General features: G+C 62.5%; 1 protein-coding gene across 1 annotated transcript in view; it reads right to left on the bottom strand.

The window, feature by feature from the left end:
* NTNG2 (netrin G2) overlaps positions 1–19,733 on the bottom strand; it is a 67,471-nt gene that overhangs the window by 37,083 nt on the left and 10,655 nt on the right. Inside the window, exon 2 of the mRNA XM_012744132.3 lies at positions 1,649–2,292. Coding sequence (XP_012599586.1) covers positions 1,649–2,292 — 644 coding nt within the window. The remainder of the gene's footprint in view (positions 1–1,648; positions 2,293–19,733) is intronic.

The following is a 19,733-nucleotide window of genomic DNA, read 5'->3' as shown; positions in this document are numbered from 1 at the left end:
CCCCTTGCCTTTGCACATTGTCAAAGCAAAATAAAATGCAAACACAAGCTGAAGACGGAAGCACCACGCGGCCCCTCCCAACGCCGCTTGGCAGGCACCCGTGACATTTCTCCTGTGCCTGCCCAGACTTCTCTCCAGCGTCTCTTTAAGATACAGAGATTATACACACAGGCGTATCGTACACTTTACAAAACAGGATGATGCCACACACACCATGCAGCAAACTGCTTTTTCCACGCGTCAGGAATTACACACTCGGCAGCGCTTAGAGCCTGCGGGGGGACAAGCCCACAGGGCGTCACCCAGTGGGGCCTCTGGTGTGGCCCCTGCCCATGCCTGCCTCAGTTGCCCTCCTGGCCCCATCATGCTGCACACCTCGCTCTCAACTCCGTCCTCCCTCAGCCCGCCCCAGCCCTCTCACTCCATTGTTTTGTCCGGTTTTTATTCAACTTTTTTTTTTTTGCACATGTTATGTGCTGGGCACTGTTCTAAGGGCTTCATCAACCTCACTCATTCGACCCTCAGCCCGATGCAACGAGAGAGGCGTGACCGTCACCACCCCCTCCACAGAGGCCCCGCCCCACAGACCGGCACGCTGTCTGCCAAGTAGACAAATGACGCGCGGAACCACTTAACCGCCCACGGTCCACACAGTTCCTGGGAATCAAGGGCTGCTGTCACCTCCTCCGACAGGCTCCTTCCCCTCCCCCGACGTGTCCTCTAACCTTGTCCTTCTCTGGAACTGGGGCTACCTCGTAAGTCGGGGTTGTCCACACCTTGCACGCTCCAAAGGAAAGTCTGACCCAGCCTGGCTCCTGGCAGGTGACCTCTAACCCCATAAGCCTGGGACTGTCCCATCTGTAAGTGTCCCTGTTAGCCAGGGGGTCTTGGCCACACCAGAGTCTACGCTAATGACATGACTTGGGTGGGGGGGTGTCATTGGCCTCGCAGCATCAGCTCAGCCTCTGGAAACCGAGACAAGGCCAGCCAGGAAGGCCCACCACACCCAGCTGCCAACTCCTGTAAAAACCGGACGCCAAGGCTCGCACAGGTGCCCCGGCTGTGGGTTGTCCCCGAGTGCCCTCCGACACTGGTGCTGGGAGAGCTCAATGCAGCCCGCGTGGCCCCACCGGGAGAGGACAGCCAGAGCTGCACCTGGCTCCCCTGGGCCTGCCCGGTGCACCTTGTCCTGCTGCCGACTTTAATCTCTGTCCTTTCACTGCAACAAGCCATAACTGCGAGTGCAACAGCTGCACCGAGTTCTGTGAGGCTTTCTGGTCAATCATTCAGCCCGAGGTGGTCCTGGGGGCCCCGACATCCACTGAGTCAGTGGACGGCTCCCGCAGCTCCTGCACGCCTGCGCCAGGCGCCATCCCAGCCCTGCCCACGCTGGCGGGCCCCACTCCTGCCGTCCAGACCCCCGGGCCCTACGGAGCACGTCTGTCACCCACACGTGCACCTCCCTCCATGGAAAGGCCCCGGCATGTCGTTGGTGCAGCCCCAGACACCCTAGCTGTCCCTTTGATGGGGCACCGGGCAGCATCCCAGGAAGCAGGCGCCGTCCCAGAGAGGCGCCACGTCCCGTCCCGGGCACTGGGTCACATTCCGGGTTCCAGGGGACGCCCCCGGGGCCCGCGCCAGGCCTTACCTGCCAACGACCTCGATGTTGGAGATGGCGTAGAAGTACTTGTAGAGGTTCTCCCGCTGCACGTAGGTGCCGCCCAGGGCGGGGCGCAGCAGGCGCATGCGCAGGTCGGTGAGGGTGAAGAACTCCTTGAGGCCCTTGGCGCTCTCCAGCCGCGCGTACAGGTTGTCCATGTTGCGCAGGTCCGGGCCGGCGAAGATGGCGAAGCGGTCCCGCACCTCGAAGCGCACGTGCTTCTCCTTCTTGGAGCCCGCCCAGCGCGAGTACTCCTCGGTGCAGAGCACGCGGTGGGCGCTGGAGGGCGACATGTCGCGGGCCCGGCGGGCGGACATGCCGAAGGCCTCCATGCAGTCCTCCGCGTAGAACTGGTAGGGCTGCCACGTGCGCCCGTTGTCCAGGGACTTCTCCAAGACCATGACGGTGGGCCGGCCGTACTCGAAGGTCACCACCACGTCGTCCGTCAGCTCCACGCTCTTGTTCCAGGACAGGGTGATGTTGGCCTCCAGCGGGCTCGGGTAGCGGCTCCACGTGATGCTCTGCCAGTAGGTGGCCAGCCCCTCGTCCTCCTTGTCAAACATGAGCCGGGGCGGGTGGGCCAGGTCCGGGTTGGAGGCGTCGCACTCGTTGCTGCACAGGTAGGGGTTCTCCTGCAGCGGGGAGGGGAGAGGGCAGGGTGGGTGCTGGCTGCTCGGGTCCGCCCGGGAAGCCTCCGCCCGGCCCGGCCCGTGCCCGCGCCCGACACCTGCTCGGCGGTCACGGAGCCTGTGCTCCTGCATCCAGGCACCAGGTGGTCATTCGTACCCACTCCCCCAAAGCGCACCAAGCCACGCAACTCTAGGGCTTCCCGAGAGAGCACACACTTGTTCCTACTCTAAACACAGACAGCCGAGAAGGGTGGGTGCTAGTCCCCTGATCCGGAGCCCTCCATGGCTCCCCACTGCCTGGAGGATGAAGTCCTCACTCTTTAACACATCGACCCTGACCTGCCCTCCCACACGTGTTCCTGGGCCTCCCAGCCGAGCACTCCCGTCCTCCAAGCCCTGCTTCTTGTCCGTGCCTCTGAGCCTTTGCAGATGGCATTCCCTCTCCTGGATGTGCCCTTCCGCTCTCTGTCTGCCTCAAAAATTCCCATGCATGTCCTTGACTCTTTAAACGTGTCCTACACCACGATGCCTTCCCCACCCTTTACAAAATACCGTCGGGCGCGGTGAACACCTCGGGTGCTCAAAGGGCGGCTGGAAGCTCCAAGCCCCTCCCCCATACCTTGCCCTATGCATTGCTTCCAGTTAGCTGAACCAGTAAGCCTAAGTCGAGTACCTTTGTGAGTGCTGTGAGCTGTTCTAGCAAATTCTCAGACCCGAGGGGTGCTGGGGGAACCCCCTATTTGTAGCCCATTGGTCAGACGTACAGGAGGCTCCGGACGTGCAGTCAGAGGGGGGGGTCCCCCAGGACTGAGCCCTTCCCTGTGGGGTCTCACGCTGTCTCTGTGCAGTTAGTGGCAGAACTGGACAGAATCGGTGGACACCCGGTCGGTGTCCAGAGCTGGAGAACCGCTGGGAAACCCCACACATTGGTGTGAGAAGTACTGTTCATAGAAACAGGTGGGAGGGGCGCTGGTTGGGGACCACAGGGCGCCGCCCCTCGCTGGCCCGCCCCCACCCACCCTACCTGGCAGGTGCGTCCGGCTGCAGAGGCCTCACTGTTCTCCAGTGCCCCAGGGAAGCTGGCAGCCCCGCTGCCCCGGCCGGCAGGTCCCAGCTGTGGCTTCCCCGCCATGGCACATCAGATCCCTCCCCCGAGTCTGGTCCGAGGTGCGAACTCGCCCCAGAGACGGGGCAATGCCGCTACCATAGTGGCTGCTGGGGGCAGAGCACTTGGGGACAGTGAAGCTACTCTGTGTGATCCCGCAATGGCGGTGCACGCTGTCACGCACGCGTCAAAACCCACAGGCACACACGAGCCCAAGAGCGGAGGGCCTCTCCTGTAAACCACAGACTTTAGTTAATGGCAACGTACCAATACTGGTTCACGACAAACGTCCCACCCTCACGCAAGACGCTGATAAGGGAAGAGGCCTGCAAAGGGGGCGGGCAGTGGCGGCACTCAGCACTATCTGCTCAATTTTCTGTAAATCTGAAACTGCTCTAAAGTCTATTAATTAAAAAGAAAAAAAAAGGCACCAGAAAACACTGTCACTAACAGCTCACAGCGCCCCAGACCACTCACAGCTCTTTTTGATGAATATTTCAGGCGTCTGGCTTGTTCAGAGACAAAATGGCTTGGATCTGAGTTAAAACCTCTCGCTCTCAAACGAGCCGTCTGGCCCCCATGGGGGAGTGGCCGCCCCCCTCCCCCCTCCCCTGCCAGGCGTCACTGCAGCTGGCCCCAGGCCCCGGGCTTTGATCCAACATGGCGGAGGACAGGTCCCCAGGCTGCCCGGGGCTCCTCGGTGGGCGGGGCTGGCCCTGGGTTCACAGAGCCCTCCCTGGCCAGAAAATAGCTCTGTCCGCTGGGGCCACTGTCCCCTCCGCCTGGCCTGGCCCTGCTGCTTCACGGGACCCAGGGTGGAAGGAATTCACTATGGAGCCCAATGGCATATTAAGCAGATAGGGAAACTGAGGCCCAGGGCAGGGCTGGCTCTGGTGGCACTTCTGAGGACAAGCTGCTCCTGCCCGGTAGGCGGACCTGGTTCACCCCATGGGGGTCTGAGCTTTCTCACGCTCTGGCTGGGTGACTCTGGGCCAGTCACACCTGGTCCTATGCTGTCACCTGACCGGGGAGGGGCTGAGAGACGTGTGGGGGTGGCTCGGTGGCTTGAGAGGGCAGCAGGCTCCAGGGAGGGGCGCGCTGAGCCCAGGGGTGGGGTGGGTCAGCTGTGCCACTGGGGAGGAGTGCGGTGGGCTGGTGACCTAAGGGCTCGCACCGGGGCAGGAGGGCCGTCTGCCTCCAGGCTTGTGCCTCCCCCAAAGCCTAGCAATCCCCCCACCTCAGTCCTGGGCCTCGTTAGGGGCTGAATTGCATCCCCCCAAATTCCTGTGTTGAAGGAACCCCAGTACCTCAAAATGTGACGGTATTTGGGTACAGGGCCTTTAAAGAGGTGACTAAGGTTAAAGGAGGCCCTCAAGGTGGGCCTGAGCCCGTCTGCCTGGCGCCCTTAGAAGAGGGGACCAGGACAGGCGGAGGGACGCCAGGGCTGGGAGAAGAGGCCACTGGAAGGCCGGGGCAGGCGGCGTCCGCAAGCCAGGGAGAGCGGCCCCAGGGGAAACCAACCTGCCAACGAGATGCTCCGGACCTCCGGCCTCCAGGGCTGTGAGAAAATGAGCATCTGCCCCGTCAGCCCCCGGTCTGCGGCGTCTTCGTGGCAGCCGAGCGAAGCAAGACTCGCCACATCCCAGGTGAGCGGGGCAGCAGGGCGGGAGGAACAGCCCAGGGGGAGGCGCCGAGCCACGCATGTTTGGTGACTTCCCCAGAGGCTCTCTGGGCCCTCCCTGCCCCCATGAGTGGTCTCTCTGCACACGGCAACAGGTGTCACCGGGCCGCACGGCCCACCTGGGACACTCCCACCCACCCAGCGCCGAAGCTGCGCCTTTCCCAGGCCGCCGCCCCCACTGCTCGGAGCTCCTGGTCCCTCCGCCGCTCTCCCTCCTCCCGGCATTTGGAGTCCTCCCCGTGCTCCCTCCGGGAAGCCCTCCGTCCCGACTCAGCCCCCGAGCCCCCGCTGATGCCGAGCCTATCCGCACAGTGCAGTGAAGCCTCCACGTGGGGCCCGGGCCTCGGTGACTGCTCATTAAATTACAGTTATTATCACATTAAGTATTAATAGCTATTAATATAACGACAATTATATCAATAATATATCTCATACTGAGTGTTGGTATTGTTCCTGTCCACCCCCAACTGCTAATGTCACCCACACCTCACCCTTTCCCGGGTCCCTCTCTGTTGTCCCCCCCCACCCCCTGCCCCCGGCCCCACCTCATGTCCCCCACCCTGCCCAGCCTCCTGGTGGTCTCCACGGGGCAGGGGGGGCCACACAGCATCCCCCAAATCCCCCACCCGCACCCCGCCTGTCACCGGGAAGACGGACACAGCCGGCTCTGCCAGGAGACGGGGCGCCACGCCGCCCTGACCCGCAGGGCCCGCCGCCCCCGCCCCAGGCCCGGGAAGCAGATGGTCAGAAACTAATGAATCAGCCTGTGTGTTTACCAGCCGCGCCTGCTGCGGAGCGGCTTAATCAACAGCGAGCACAATAAATAAGTCCCGAGCGTGGCCAGCGCACTCTCTCCCTCTCTGCCTCCCCCACCCCGCTCCCCACCCCGCTCTGCTCCTCCCGCTGCCCTCCCAGCCCACCGCGGAGGAGGCCCGTTTCCCTGCCTTCCGTGCCTTCCACGCGGAACTGACCCTCGGACCCTGGTTCCCTTCCCAAACGCGGCATTTGCTCACGGCCTTGCCTGCCTTCTCTCTCCGCACTGGGGAGCGTGGCCAGGAGCGAGCTGGGGGGTGGAGGCCGGGCTCCCCCCACCGCCCCCACCGAGTGCTGCTCCCACAGCTGACGGCGGCGTGCTCGAGAAGGAGGGGAGAGGCCGGATTCGCGCCTCCGAGGGAGAGCGCCTTCGTGGTCTGCACACTTCTACCACCTCCAGGAGAGCAGATTAACTCGTGATGAAAACAGCAGGCAAAGCAAAGTGGTCTAACACAGGCGGAAAAGCTGGGAATTTTTGGGGGGGAGATGGGGACAGAATCTCGCTCTGTCACCCAAGCTAGAGTGCAGTGGCATCGTTACAGCTCGCTGCAACCTCACACTCCTGGGCTCAAGCCATCCTCCTGCCTCAGCCTCCCGAGTAGCTGGGACTACAGGCGCACCAGCACGCCTGGCTAATTTTTCTATTTTTCGTAGAAACGGGGACTCACTCTTGCTCAGTTTGGTCTCGAACTCCTGAACTCAAGCAATCCTCCTGCTTCGGCCTCCCCGAATTCTACGATTAGAGTCATGAGCCACCACGCCTGGCCGGGAATGTTTAAGGCGCACTTTCTAACCTCTTAGGATGGCACCAAAGCCCACCTTTGATATTACTGAAAGCATGAAATCGATTCTTTAAACATTTCACGAATATATGAAAAAAAAATCACAGCCCTGATTAAAAGCCTTGGAATTTTCTCCAGAAAAGAGCAGTAACAACACATTACATCTTCCCTGCAATTTCAAGGGGTTCATGGAGCCCCATGTCCCCAGTTAGAAACCCCGTGTGAGTCTGGGCAGTGAAGGAAGCTGGCCGGGGTCTGGACGCCCTGAGTTCCACCTGGGCGCTGTGCTCTGCGGCTTTGTGACCTCGGCAAAGCCACTCTACTTCTCTGAGCCTCTGTTTTCTGCGCCACTGTCAGGTGACACAGCGCACGTCTCCACTCCCCAGAACGCCCAGGAAACGTCTCCGAACGGTGGTGATTGTGTGTCATCACGCAGCAGCTCCCCAGGGACACCCCCTGCGCCCTTCCGAGGGAGGATGAAGCGAGTCTGAGACCACCAAGCGGGTGCTCGGGAAACCCAGGGACTGCGTGGCACGGGCCCCCTCGGGGACGGCTGACTCAGGAGCCCAACGGTCCAACGCTCATCGATCGTAGCCCCGCGCCTGGGCTGGCGGGTCTCGTCACATCCCCAGGGCAGTGCGTGCTGCTGCTGGCTCCACCGCACAGATGGAAGCAGAGCCTGCCCCGGCCTCGGTGCCACCCAACCTGGGGGGAATCTTGGGGAAACCGAGCCCGGGGTGGCTGTGGCTCTCCTCTCTAGGCACACGCAGGCCAGTCGCCTGAAAGGCCCAGCTGTGTGGCTGGAGGGCGAAGGCAGGGGTGCGGGTCATGGGGGAAGGGGTGTGGCTGGAGGGCAAGGCTGGGGTGTGGGTCATGGGGGAAGGGGTGTGGCTGGAGGATGAAGGGGTGTGGCTGGAGGGCGAAGCCTGGGGTGCTGGTCATGGGGGAAGGGGTGTGGCTGGAGGATGAAGGGGTGTGGCTGGAGGGCGAAGGCTGGGGTGTGGCTGGAGGGCGAAGGCTGGGGTGCTGGTCATGGGGGAAGGGGTGTGGCTGGAGGGCGAAGGCTGGGATGCTGGTCATGGGGGAAGGGGTGTGGCTGGAGGGTGAAGGGGTGTGGCTGGAGGGCGAAGGCTGGGGTGCGGGTCATGGGGGAAGGGGTGTGGTTGGAGAGTGAAGGCAGGGGTGCGGGTCATGGGGAAGGGGTGAGGCTGGAGGGCTAAGGCAGGGGTGTGGGTCATGGGGGAAGGGGTGTGGCTGGAGGGCGAAGGCTGGGGTGCTGGTCACGGGGGAAGGGGTGCGGCTGGAGGGCGAAGGCTGGGGTGCGGGTCATGGAGGAAGGGGTGCGGCTGGAGGGCGAAGGCTGGGGTGCTGGTCATGGGGGAAGGGGTGCGGCTGGAGGGCGAAGGCTGGGGTGCTGGTCATGGGGGAAGGGGTGTGGCTAGAGGGCGAAGGCTGGGGTGCTGGTCATGGGGGAAGGGGTGTGGCTAGAGGGCGAAGGCTGGGGTGCTGGTCATGGGGGAAGGGGTGTGGCTAGAGGGCGAAGGCTGGGGTGCTGGTCATGGGGGAAGGGGTGTGGCTGGAGGGCAAAGGCTGGGGTGCTGGTAATGGGGGAAGGGGTGTGGCTGGAGGGTGAAGGGGTGTGGCTGGAGGGCGAAGGCTGGGGTGCGGGTCATGGGGGAAGGGGTGTGGTTGGAGAGTGAAGGCTGGGGTCCGGGCCATGGGGAAGGGGTGAGGCTGGAGGGCTAAGGCAGGGGTGTGGGTCATGGGGGAAGGGGTGAGGCTGGAGGGCGAAGGCTGGGGTGCTGGTCACGGGGGAAGGGGTGTGGCTGGAGGGCGAAGGCTGGGGTGCTGGTCATGGGGAAGGGGTGTGGCTGGAGGGCGAAGGCTGGGGTGCTGGTCACGGGGGAAGCAGTGTGGCTGGAGGGCGAAGGCAGGGGTGCTGGTCATGGGGGAAGGGGTGCGGCTGGAGGGCGAAGGCTGGGGTGCTGGTCATGGGGGAAGGGGTGTGGCTAGAGGGCGAAGGCTGGGGTGCTGGTCATGGGGGAAGGGGTGTGGCTGGAGGGCGAAGGCTGGGGTGCTGGTCATGGGGGAAGGGGTGTGGCTGGAGGGCTAAGGCAGGGGTGCGGGTCATGGGGGAAGGGGTGCGGCTGGAGGGCGAAGGCTGGGGTGCTGGTCATGGGGGAAGGGGTGTGGCTGGAGGGTGAAGGCTGGGGTGCTGGTCATGGGGGAAGGGGTGCGGCTGGAGGGTGGAGGCTGGGGTTCGGGTCATGGGGGAAGGGGTGTGGCTGGAGGGTGAAGGCAGGAGTGCGGGTCATGGGGGAAGGGGTGTGGTTAGAGGGTGAAGGCTGGGGTGCTGGTCATGGGGGAAGGGGTGTGGCTGGAGGGCTAAGGCAGGGGTGCGGGTCATGGGGGAAGGGGTGTGGTTGGAGAGTGAAGGCTGGGGTCCGGGCCATAGGGAAGGGGTGTGGCTGGAGGGCTAAGGCAGGGGTGCGGGGCGGGGGAAGGCAGCCAGCCTGGACCAACAGCGCCGGCGCAGCGGGAGGACACGGGTCTCCTACAGGGACACGGAGCAGGAGACGCCGGGCACGAAAAGGTCTGCGGAGAAAACCATTTTACGCCACGCTTTTCAAGCCTCGTGACGGGCTCTGAAACGCTTTTGCTTTTTTGTTATTTTCTGTGCAAAGGGCACGGCGGGAGTCAGAGGCCGGGCTGCAACACCGCAGACAAGCCGCGGGCAGCGCACATAACTGAATGGGAACGTGCGCCGTTCGCGGGCACGGTGGTGGCCGTGGGAAGCCCAGCTGTCTGAACCTCCAGGCCCTGGGCAGGGAGCCCGGGGAGGGGCCTCACCGGACTCGGAAGGAGTCTGAGGAAGAGGCCGAGACAATGGGGGCAGGTGGGGACTGGCCTCGAATCCCAGGCCAAAGTCTCGCAGTGGCCGCACGTCCCTGTCGGCGGCGTTGGGGACCTGCACAGCAGCGGCAGGGCCGGGTGAGGGGGTCCAGTCCTGGCCCAGCCACCTGCTAGCCCCAGGGGCTTGCGCGGGTCACTCAGCTTCTACAGCCCGACTGGGCTCAGCACAGGCTACCCCTTTAAGCTGAAGGAACTTGAGAAAACTGCAGAAGCAGGAAGGTCACTCTGTGACCTGCTCCCCGAAGCGATCAGAAGACCCTCCTTTGAGAGGGACCCTCCCTGGGCCTGGGGGAAAGGACACCCGCATCTCCGAGGACGCAGGGTCACCGAGGAGAGCTGACACGCAGGCCGTGCGTGTTCCCCGTTCGTTACCGCAAGATCACGCTTTTCTCAGCCAATCGTGCCCCCGTGACTGCCTCCTTCCGTGTCAGCCAGCACAAAGAATACGGACATTTACCCGTTTCCTTGGGTCTTCGTTCCTCACGAAGGCTGCTGTGTCCCATGAAACTCACAGTAAATCCATCTCTGTGCTTTTCTCTCGTTAATCCGTCTTTAGGGGCCTCAGCCACGAACATAGGATGGATGAGGAAAGGCCATTTCCCCCCCACCCCTGCAAGTCTCGGAGGAAGGGAGGGACGAGGGCCACCAGCTTGTCCACCTCCGTCCCCAACATCCTGCAGCACTCCTGGGAATGCGGGAACTCTTTGTGGATTGAGAGAAAGTTCGATGAGGTTGACAACAGCAACTTCACGCGTCGCTGTAAGAATGACACCAGGTGCCACGTGGCAAGCACCTTGCGTGGCTCTGGCTGGCAGATGATGGGTGTAGGGACAACAGGCGGGACCGTCACCCGAGTGGCGGCTTCAGCAAACAGCAAGGCGTGCCCTTTGTGGAGCACGCCCTCCCTGGCACCATCCCGTCGGATGCTCTCCGAGATCCCGGAGGACGGTACCCTTTTATGTACAGCTCCCCAAGGTCACCAGGGTCCTCCACAGCCAAGGGGAGACAAGAAGCCGGGGCGTGGCCCCCCGAGCCTGGGCTCTGAGACGAGTCGGGAAACTGTGCCCTTCACCCAAAAGGGAAAGGACGCCACCGCCCCCAGCCTGCGCGGCTCTCCAGACCCGGGCTCCTCCGGGAGGCAGACAGCACATCTCTCTGCCACCCAGGCGTGTGGGCAGGCACAGTTTAGCAGCTGACAGATTTTTTTGAACCTGTCTGCTGAGTTGCCAACTGAACCTGTCTCATCCCAGCCCGTCAAGCTCGCTGGGGCTGGAGGCAGCTGCCGTCCTGGGGGGGCAGGCGGGAGGCTGCCCAGGAGGGCCCCCCGGCTGAGGGTGCCGAGGCTGGGGCCAGGGCGGCACCCGCTCCGTCCTTACGGAACAGGACGGAGGGAGGAGCAGAGGTGGGGAGGCCGGGGGAGGCAGAGAGCCAGCCGTACCCCCCACCGTGGACTTGGCTTCTGGAACTCCCGGGGGGGCTCTTCTAGCCTGGGCAGCATGGAACTGGGCCTGAGGGACTTCCCCTAACACCGCGTGTGACCTCGGTCCAGGCCTTGCTCTAGGTGTGCCTCAGTTTCCCCATTCCTGAAATGACCCTGACATCCTGGAGTCTCGAGTTCTGTGTGTCCCTCAGTGCCCAGGCTGCCCAGTAGGAAGGGCACAGAGAGACACGTCCTCCTCCCCCGACTCCAGGGAGAAAGCCGGGGTGCCCAGGGAATTCTCCCTAACAAATTATTTCCTATTTATTGGTAAGAAAAGTTGCAGTGGGGATAAATTATTAACAGAGCGGAAACGGAGATTCTCTTCGGAGCCGATTCTAATTCTAGCTGCCCTGACGGTCTCTACTCTCCTCCTCCCTCCCTTAGTGCGTGTGCACCGGCTCTCTGCCCCACCCCTCTCCCTCTCTCTCATTCTCCTGCGGTTTCATTGATCCCGGGCCCTCTGGCTCTCTCCACATCCAACTCCTTCCCCGCCCACAGGCTTCTTCTCTTTTCAGTCCCAGCAAAAGGCCTGGACGACAGCAAGGTCACCCTCCCTGCTCATGAATCAGCGGAAACTGACCCGGCTCTTCAGGGCTGGAGCTGCAGCTGGCCCGGGAGGGAGGCTTTTCTGTTTTGTTTTTCTCGTTGGAGCAATTTTCCTTCCTGCCCCAAGTCACTATCGGGCAGGGAGGGCCAGTGAGCCTACGGGAGGTGCCTTCCCGGGGTCTCAGGGGACTCGGGGCTAGTTTGTCCCAGCAGCGAGCCTCCGGAGGCCACCGCGGCTGCCCCCCACTCCTGCTCCAGGCCAGCCACAGTGGCATCTCCGGGACAAAGGTCCACCTTGGACCCAGAGCCCCAGGCCAGCTCCGGAACCCGACCCGGCCAGAGTGGAACTCAAGAAAAGGCAGCTCCGTTCCTGAGTCACACAGAGCGGCCCTGCCCCTGCCCCAGTGCCCCACATTGTTCGGGAGGAAAGGGGGGGCACTGGGCCCTTCATTTCAACCCTGCCCACAGAGCTGCTCCCTCCAGAACCTTCTGTGACTCTGGGAGAGTGGGGGTCCCGCCCACCTTTGCACCACACTGCCTGACGCTGTTTGCACGCGGCGCTATCTGACCTCAGCGATGCTCTGAGGGTTGCTGCACCCAGGTGGGCAGCATGGAGGTGGTGGGCAGCGAGCAGAGGCCTCAGTCTGCCCCGGGGTGCTGTTGCGGCTCCCAGACAGAGCAGCCACTGTGCCTCTCAGGGGACCTGGGGACACCCGGATGCGCGCTGGCCCCGCCGCCCAGAGAGGCTCTGCTGGGAAGCCGCCTGGGCCAGAAATGCCAGGCGCTGTGCGGCCCGCTGCTGGCCAGGGTGAGCTGTCCTCCTCCCGGGGCCAGGCAAAGGGTGGGGGTGGGGCTGCCGCAGCTCTGGCTACACAAGGGTTAATCTTGCCAGGAACTTAAAATTGTATTATTTAAAAGAAGAAGAAGAAACCTTCTGCTTTGTCCTGGGCATATGTGGATTCTTCCCACAGCCAGATTTCCAGGAATGTTCAGAGTGGGGAATTCTATCCCAGCCGTTGCGGCCGACTGACGCACTCCAGCCCTCCCAGCCACGGCCACGCCGCCTCCCAGACGCCGGCCGCACCTGTCCCAGACAAGGGCCGGGACCCCCTCCTCTGCACAGCTCGGTGACAGTGATGGGGTTTCACCACCACGCAGGGTAGACGGGCCAAGCTGGACTGTGCCCTCCTTAGAGAGTTCAGGGATGTATTTTGGGGCTCGACTCACATATGCCTTTGTTCCATGCCCCCTTCCCTGTTTTGTCCAGTTACACAGCCGTAAACATTTTCTAATTGATTAGAAAAAGGAGTGAGGGAGGCTGGCTTAGGCCGTGCCCTCCTCCTCCCCCACGCAGGAGCTCAGCGGACCTCAAATGCTTTTCCACCAGGGCCAGCTGGAGCGCTCAGCCAGCTCCTCCCCTCCTCCCCGTCCCCTGCACACACAGGCTCAACCTGTTCACCCAGGCGCTTGGGCCCCAGCCTCTCAGGCCTCCAGTTCCTGCCCACCCTCCACCAAACAGCTCAACACTTTCATTTAATACTTTTTTAAAAAGTAAATAAAAGAAGGAGGGATGGAAGGACAAAAGAGAGGAGAGAGAGGACAAAGCAGGGGGGGAGGGGCAGGTGGGGGAGGGTACAGGCAGAAAGCTGCTCGAAGCCCGGCAAAGTGCATTATTGATTCAGGACTTAGAAAATGCTTAGAGAGTAGGAAAAGCGTCCTGGTCTTTAAAAGCTTGTGCAAAGCATGAGCCAGACACAGGCAGCCTTCCCAAAGAGGGCCCGCTCTGCTGACATGAATATTTTATCACAGAGGAGAAAAGTGGCTGGGAGGATTCAGGCCCGGTGGGGTGAGGGGCGCTCCTGCTCCCCGGGGCCTCTTCCTGCCCCTGTCCCCCTATCTGAGCACTGCCCTGGGCTTTCTCGATCAAGAGCAGATCAACAGGGCCTCAGCCGGGTCCTGCCAGGGGCCCCAGGACGGGACGGGCAGGGGAGATGCCAGGTGCAAGGAGAGGGTCCCACCACGGGGGGTGGGGCATGAGGGGGCGGCTTGTTCCCCAGCAGTGCTGTCCCCTCACGGTCACTCTGCCCGTCCTGGGTTGGGGCCCACCCACCCCTCTGGCTGCCCTCCCCACAGCCCCCTGCCAAGCATAGCCCATCCTCAGTCTTCCCTGCCCTCCCGTGTGGCTCCTGCACCCTCCTGCCTCTCTCCCACCTTGTTTTCCACTGTCCGGTCTCTCCGTCCCTCCCCTTCCTCATACCCATTCCCACCCACCCTGGGCTTTCAGGTGGGCACCCTGTTGGGAGGCTCCCCGCCAGCCTTCGTGGGTGTCTGCTTTTCCCAGGGAAGACGGCTCTGACCGCTGCACGCGCATCCCCCCCCCCCCCGGCCCCCGCGAGGCTGGTTAATTACCTGTGTGTCCCGTCCCCACTGTGGGCTCCAGGAAGGCAGGGGCAGAGTGCACCTGCAAAGTGCCTGGTCAAGGTTTGCAGAGTGACTCGCCCTCCTCAGCGGGTCGCCTCTCTGGGACCCCAGAAGGAGGTCTGAGGAGTGGGCGCGGTGCCCAGACAGGCAGGGACTGCCTGTGCGAACGGGGCCGCCCATGCCAAGGCCACGCGGAGACCGTCCAGGGTTTCCTCTTGCCAGTCTCTGCGGAGTAGAGAGGCAGCAGGGCACAGGGAAGAGCAAAGAAGCGCCTGGTCTGCCCCGCACCTGTTCCCACTTGGGCACACCTGACAGGGGCCCGCTCTGCGGATGAAGCCCCTGGCGGGGTGGGGTGGTGAGGCGGGGCTGGGCAGGTTTCATTGACTTATCATTCACGTATGCGCCACTGCTTCCCAATATCCTTTGTGTTCAAAGTAACCCCAGAGAAGCAGCTCGGCCACCCATCGGAATACTCGGGGCGGGGAGGGGTGTGACAACAGTCCTGGGCTCCAAGGCCAGAAACGCTACTCCAGACTGACAGCAAGTCAACCACCCAGCCACCCAACCAGCGCAAACCCCCTGCAGGCGACTCAGAGGCGTGGCCGCCTTTGAGAGGCTGGTACAGGCGATCCAAGAAGGACACCCACACTGTGACATTGGTCCTGCTATTACTGTTGTCCCCACTCTACAGGTGAGAGCGCTGAGGCCCCCAGAGGCCAGGCACTTGCTCAAGGTCACACTCCTGGGAACCTGGGCACTTTGACCCCTTACGGGAACCTTACGGGAATTTTGACAGCTCTGGTGTGACCATGGGAATTGTCGTCTGTGGCTTGGTCACCATGAGTGGCACAGGTGACAAGCCCTGGATAGGATCTGGGAAGGCTCCCCAGGGGAGGCAGGAGGCATTTCGGCTAGGCTCAGAAAGACGAGGAGGTGGGTAAGGAGCGGTGGAGGGAGGGTCGTCCAGGCCTGGAGGAGGGTGCCTTGGGTAGAGGCACTGAGCAAAGGGCCAGGCCGGACGTGCAAGCCGCTGCAGGGAGCAAGGGGTTAATGCATGTGGCTGAGCCAGGAGCTGGTGGGGAGCACAGGAGATAAGGCCAGAGGGGAGGCTGGGGGGTGCTGGGGGTGGGGGGAGCCAGATGGGCAGCTTGACATTTAGCAGCTCCAGGGAAGGCCTGGCTCTGGGCAGCCAGCCTCCTTCCCGGAAGACAGGGTGAGAACCGGGGATGAAGGGTGAGTGACTCCCAATGGCCTCCCGAAAGACTGGGGAGCCCGCACCCCTCGAACCCAGGAAGCCAGCGCGAGGATGGAGCTCCTGCAGCTCGGGAACGGGCAGGGCAGGGGTGGGGGGGGCTCTGAGGGCAAAGGCAGACCAGGGAATCCTCTTCCCTCTGGTCTTAACCAGATGCTTAGGGCCGGAAGGGACCCAGGGCATCCCGGAGAGACTTCCACCGGTGGTTCTCAAACTTGGCTTGGCGCTGGGGCCACCGGGGGAGTTTTAATAAGTCCTGCAGCTGGGCTCACCCTGGAGGGTCTGCTGTGAGTCTGGGGCGCGGCCTGGGTGTGGGGCCTGGAACGCCCCCGGTGAGCCCGGCGCGGCCTGGCCGAGAGCCGCTCGGGTGCAGGGGGCAGCCGCAGCGCCTTCTCCCGTCATCCTGGGGTCACAGCCACCCACGTGGGCTTGGGGCCTTCGAGAAGGCCACCCCCGAGTCAGGAGGTGGAGGAAGGAACCACAGAATCTGAAGTCCCCTGCGCTGCCGCGGAGACACCCCCGACCAAGGCGGCAGTCCTCGCGGTAGGCTCAGCTGGGGGCACCCCACACGGCCACAGCAGCTGGGGCAGATCCCCAAGAGGCTGCTGCCTTGGGGACCCACAGCGGACAGTCTGCCCTCTCCAGTGAGCAGTGGCAGCAGCAAAGAGGACAACCCGGCTTCCAGGCCCGCCCCGCCCCCCACTTCCCTCCCTCCCAGGCTGAGCAGCTGCCAGCAGGAGCCTGGTGGCTGGGAGGGCTGCCCCTCGGCAGACAGGCCGGGAGCCCTCGCAGATGCCACGCTCCTGTCCCGCTGCGCCCAACACCCTCTATTTTTAGGCCCGTTATTATCCACTCCTGGGCGTACTTTCTCCCCACTCCTTCCCCAGAAACACAGAGCGGTCCCCCGGCAGAGCCATCTCGCCTTCCCGGAGCTGGTGCCTGGGAGCGTGGGAGCCGCTGCCAAACAGACACGCGGTAAGTGAATTATCAAGTAAGTGGATTAGCAGACTCCACCGCCTCTCAAAGGGCAGGGGGCGGGGACGCCGAAGCCTCCCCAGCCTCCCCCCTGCAGGCTGCTGGGGGAGGAGAGGCCGACAGGGACAGTCTGCTCCCCGGCACACAGGGCCACACGCAGGCACGCACGGATGACAGCCGTCTCCATCTATCAGGCGCCTCGGAGACGCTCAGAGCCGCTGCTGTCAGCCCAGCAGCCTGGTTCGACGGCCTGCACAGCCCAGGCCAGAGGGGCCAGGCCCCTCTACTGAGAAGCTGTGCGACCTTGGGTGAGCGGCTTAACTTCTCTGAACCCCAGATTCCTCACATTCAAGACAGGTATGAACATAAGGTCTCCCGTAAGTCTTCTGCGAGGCTCCAGTGAGTTCCGGTTTAGTGCTTGGCATACGTGAGGCCCTGAATCCGCGCCCGCTGCTGCTGCTGCTCTGGCCAGGGGAGGATGTAGAATCGAGAAAATGCTCAGCAGGACCTGCCAGTTACCAGATGACGAGCCCTGGTTGTCCTGACGTTAGGAGCCCCCAGGCCGGGGGCTGACCAAAGGGGTCCACGGGTGGCCTCTGGGGGATCTGGGAAGTGCCCACAGGTGTTTGCAACCGTGTAGACATGTGTGTATGTGTGCGCGTGCGAGTGTGCACCTGTGCACGTGCATTGTTCTAGGAGGAGCACCATGGATTCCCAAGGGGGCTGTGAGCCCGGAAGGTTAGGTGCTCCTGCTCGGGGCTTGTGGGGTGGTCTCTTGCCTTTCTCTCCCCCCTCCCTGGGTCCTCCTGGGTGCCAGGGAGGCCCCTGCTCTTCTCCTGCCCTCTCCCTCTCCAGAGGCAGACTCTGGGGACGCAGCAGGGCCCCGAGGCTGGCGTGCAGACCCCTCCTCGTGCAGGTAGGAAATCGACACCCCAAAGCGGGAAGAGGCTTGCCCGAGGTCACCCAGCACCTGACACCCGATAGCAAGGGGAGCCCGGTCCGCAGCGCAGCGCCAGCCCCAGAACTGCTGGCGCAGGTCTCAGAGGGCGCCCGGGCTGGAGACAGGCGGAGACCAGGTGCCACCTGAACACGCTCTTCTCCTACTGCCACCGCCTGCTTTCGGCCTCCTCTTGATCCCCGGGGGGAGGGGCTGCTCCAAGAACCTGCAGTCCCCTACAGGACTGGTCCGGCCTGCGGGCTGGCAGCAGAGGGGCCCTGCGCGGCTGGGGGAGCTCCCGCCTCTCACCCGCAGCAGACTTCTGCTGTGAGGGCCGTGCCCCGCCATGTTTCATTTCCTTTTATTTCCCCGGCCGACTCTTGGAGTCAAGTGGACAAATGACTCGGGCAGCAGGAGGGGGGTGGAATGAGGGCCGAGGAGGCCAAACGGTCCCCGAGGGCCCCAAGACAAACTGCAGGGGAGAAGGGTGCCACATCCCTGGAGATGGCCCTGGTCCCTCCACACAGCAGGGGCGGTTCTAGAGCACCCCGGGTTCTTTAGATCTGGGGGATCCATAAACAGGGGGATTCAGTTCCAGTTCCCCCCTAGCCACGAGACCCTGGGAGGGGAGTGGACCCCGCCGTGGCCGCCCAGTGAGACTCAGTGAGATCCCGGCCCCCTGGAGCTCAAGTTTGCAGGGCCGTCAGACTCCAGTGTCACAGAGGAGGAGAGGCAGGACAGCGGGCAAAGCCCTGGAGACAGACAGACCACCCCGGCTTTGGCTGTGCACACTTGGATAAGTCTCTCCGCCTCTCTGAGCCTCTCTTTCCTCGCCGCACTGCGACCTGGCTCGGTCTTGCCGAGAGCACGTGAGAAGCTGCGCGCATCAAGCGCTTTGCACAGCGCCTCCCGCCCATCCCCGCGACACAGGGCCTGCTGGCGCTCCGCACGGGCAGGGCGTGCTCCCCCGCCTCACTTCACGGAGCTCCCCGCCGACCCGCACACAGCCCGGCCTGGCGCCGCCGCGGGATAATTGTGCCCGCTGACCCCGCAGTCATCGCTAACGTTCCCGCCGCCACCCTGTCCTGCCTCACCCGGGCCTCGCCCAGCTGTCACGGAACATCCTTTCTGTCCGCCTTCCGTGGCGCTGCCACCACAGGGAGACCACGGCGTGTAGGTGGGCTCCGGGCATGGGGCGTGGTTTGCTCCCCTTAGAGCCCGGGAAGGTGTGCTGTGCTGAGTCCTCCCTGATGGTGACACACAGGTGAGGGCTCACCCAGGCAGGCCGGAGGGTGAACGCGGTGACCTCGCCGACCCCGGAGGAGCAGCTCCAGCACCTGCTGGCTGCAGGTGGCTTCCAGGCAGGCACCGTACTACGTCCCCCCACCAGATGCCACCACGAGAGGTCAAATCCGGGGTGTGAGCGGGTAGGTGGAGACCTGGCGTGGAAGGCTCCTGTCCCCAAGCCCCCCCAGTCCCTTCTTTTGGGAGAGTCCATGGCCTCCCGCAAAGCCTCCAGGGTCACTCCACCCTCTGGGCCTCAGTTTCCCCAGGAGGAAATGACAGGGGTTGGGGCTTTTCCCCTCCTCAGGCTTCACTGTGGCATAGTCATTAAATGACTGGGATCTGAGTTTGAGCCTTGACTTCGCCACTCATTACTGGAGTCTCAGTTTCCTCATCTATAAAATGGGCACAAAAGGATAATGGTGGTTTTGACCGTGCCGGCTATTTAGGAGGGTTTGGTGATGACGTGCTGCACGCAGAAAGCTCGGTGCTTCACAGGAGTAGATTCGAAAGCCCAGAAATAAACACATGTATATCTGTGGTCAACTGATTTTTGACTGGTTTGCTAAGAACACGTAGTGAGGGAGGAATAGGCTCTTCAACAGACAGTGCCGGGGAACTGGATGCCCACACACAGAAGAGCGAGGTAGGCCCTTCTCTCACACCATATGTACAAACATCAACTCGAGATGGATCAAAGACCTAAATGTAAGAGCAAAAACTGTAAAAGTCTTAAAAGAAAACATAGGGGTAAACACTCATGAGCTTGGATTTTGCAGTGGTTTCTTAGATGCCACACCAAAAGCACAAGTAACAAAAGGAAAAATACATACATTGGACTTTGCGAGAATTAAAAATGCTTGTGCATCAAGGGACATCATCAAGAGAGTGAAAAGAAGCCCACAGAATGGGGGGAAATATTTTCAGCTATATACCCGATAAGGGTCTAGTATCCAAAATACCTGCAGAACGTGCACAACTCAACGACAAAAAAGACAGCCTAACTGAATCACGGGCAGAGGGCTTGAGCCTACATCCCTCCAGAGAAAGCATGCAGGTGGTCCGCCAGCACACGTGAAGCCACTCGGCATCCTTGGCCACCAGGGAGCTCAAGACCACAGTGAGGTACCGTGTCACACCAGCGGTTGACCGCCACAAAAGGTCACATGGTGCAGCCTCTGCAGAAAACACTCGGCAGTTCCCCAAAATGTTAAACGTAGAATCACCGTGTGACCCAGAGACTCCACTCCTAGGT

This window comes from Microcebus murinus, chromosome 12, assembly GCF_040939455.1.
Source record: "Microcebus murinus isolate Inina chromosome 12, M.murinus_Inina_mat1.0, whole genome shotgun sequence".
NCBI lineage: Eukaryota > Metazoa > Chordata > Mammalia > Primates > Cheirogaleidae > Microcebus > Microcebus murinus.
This window is presented reverse-complemented; position numbering and strand designations above follow the sequence as displayed.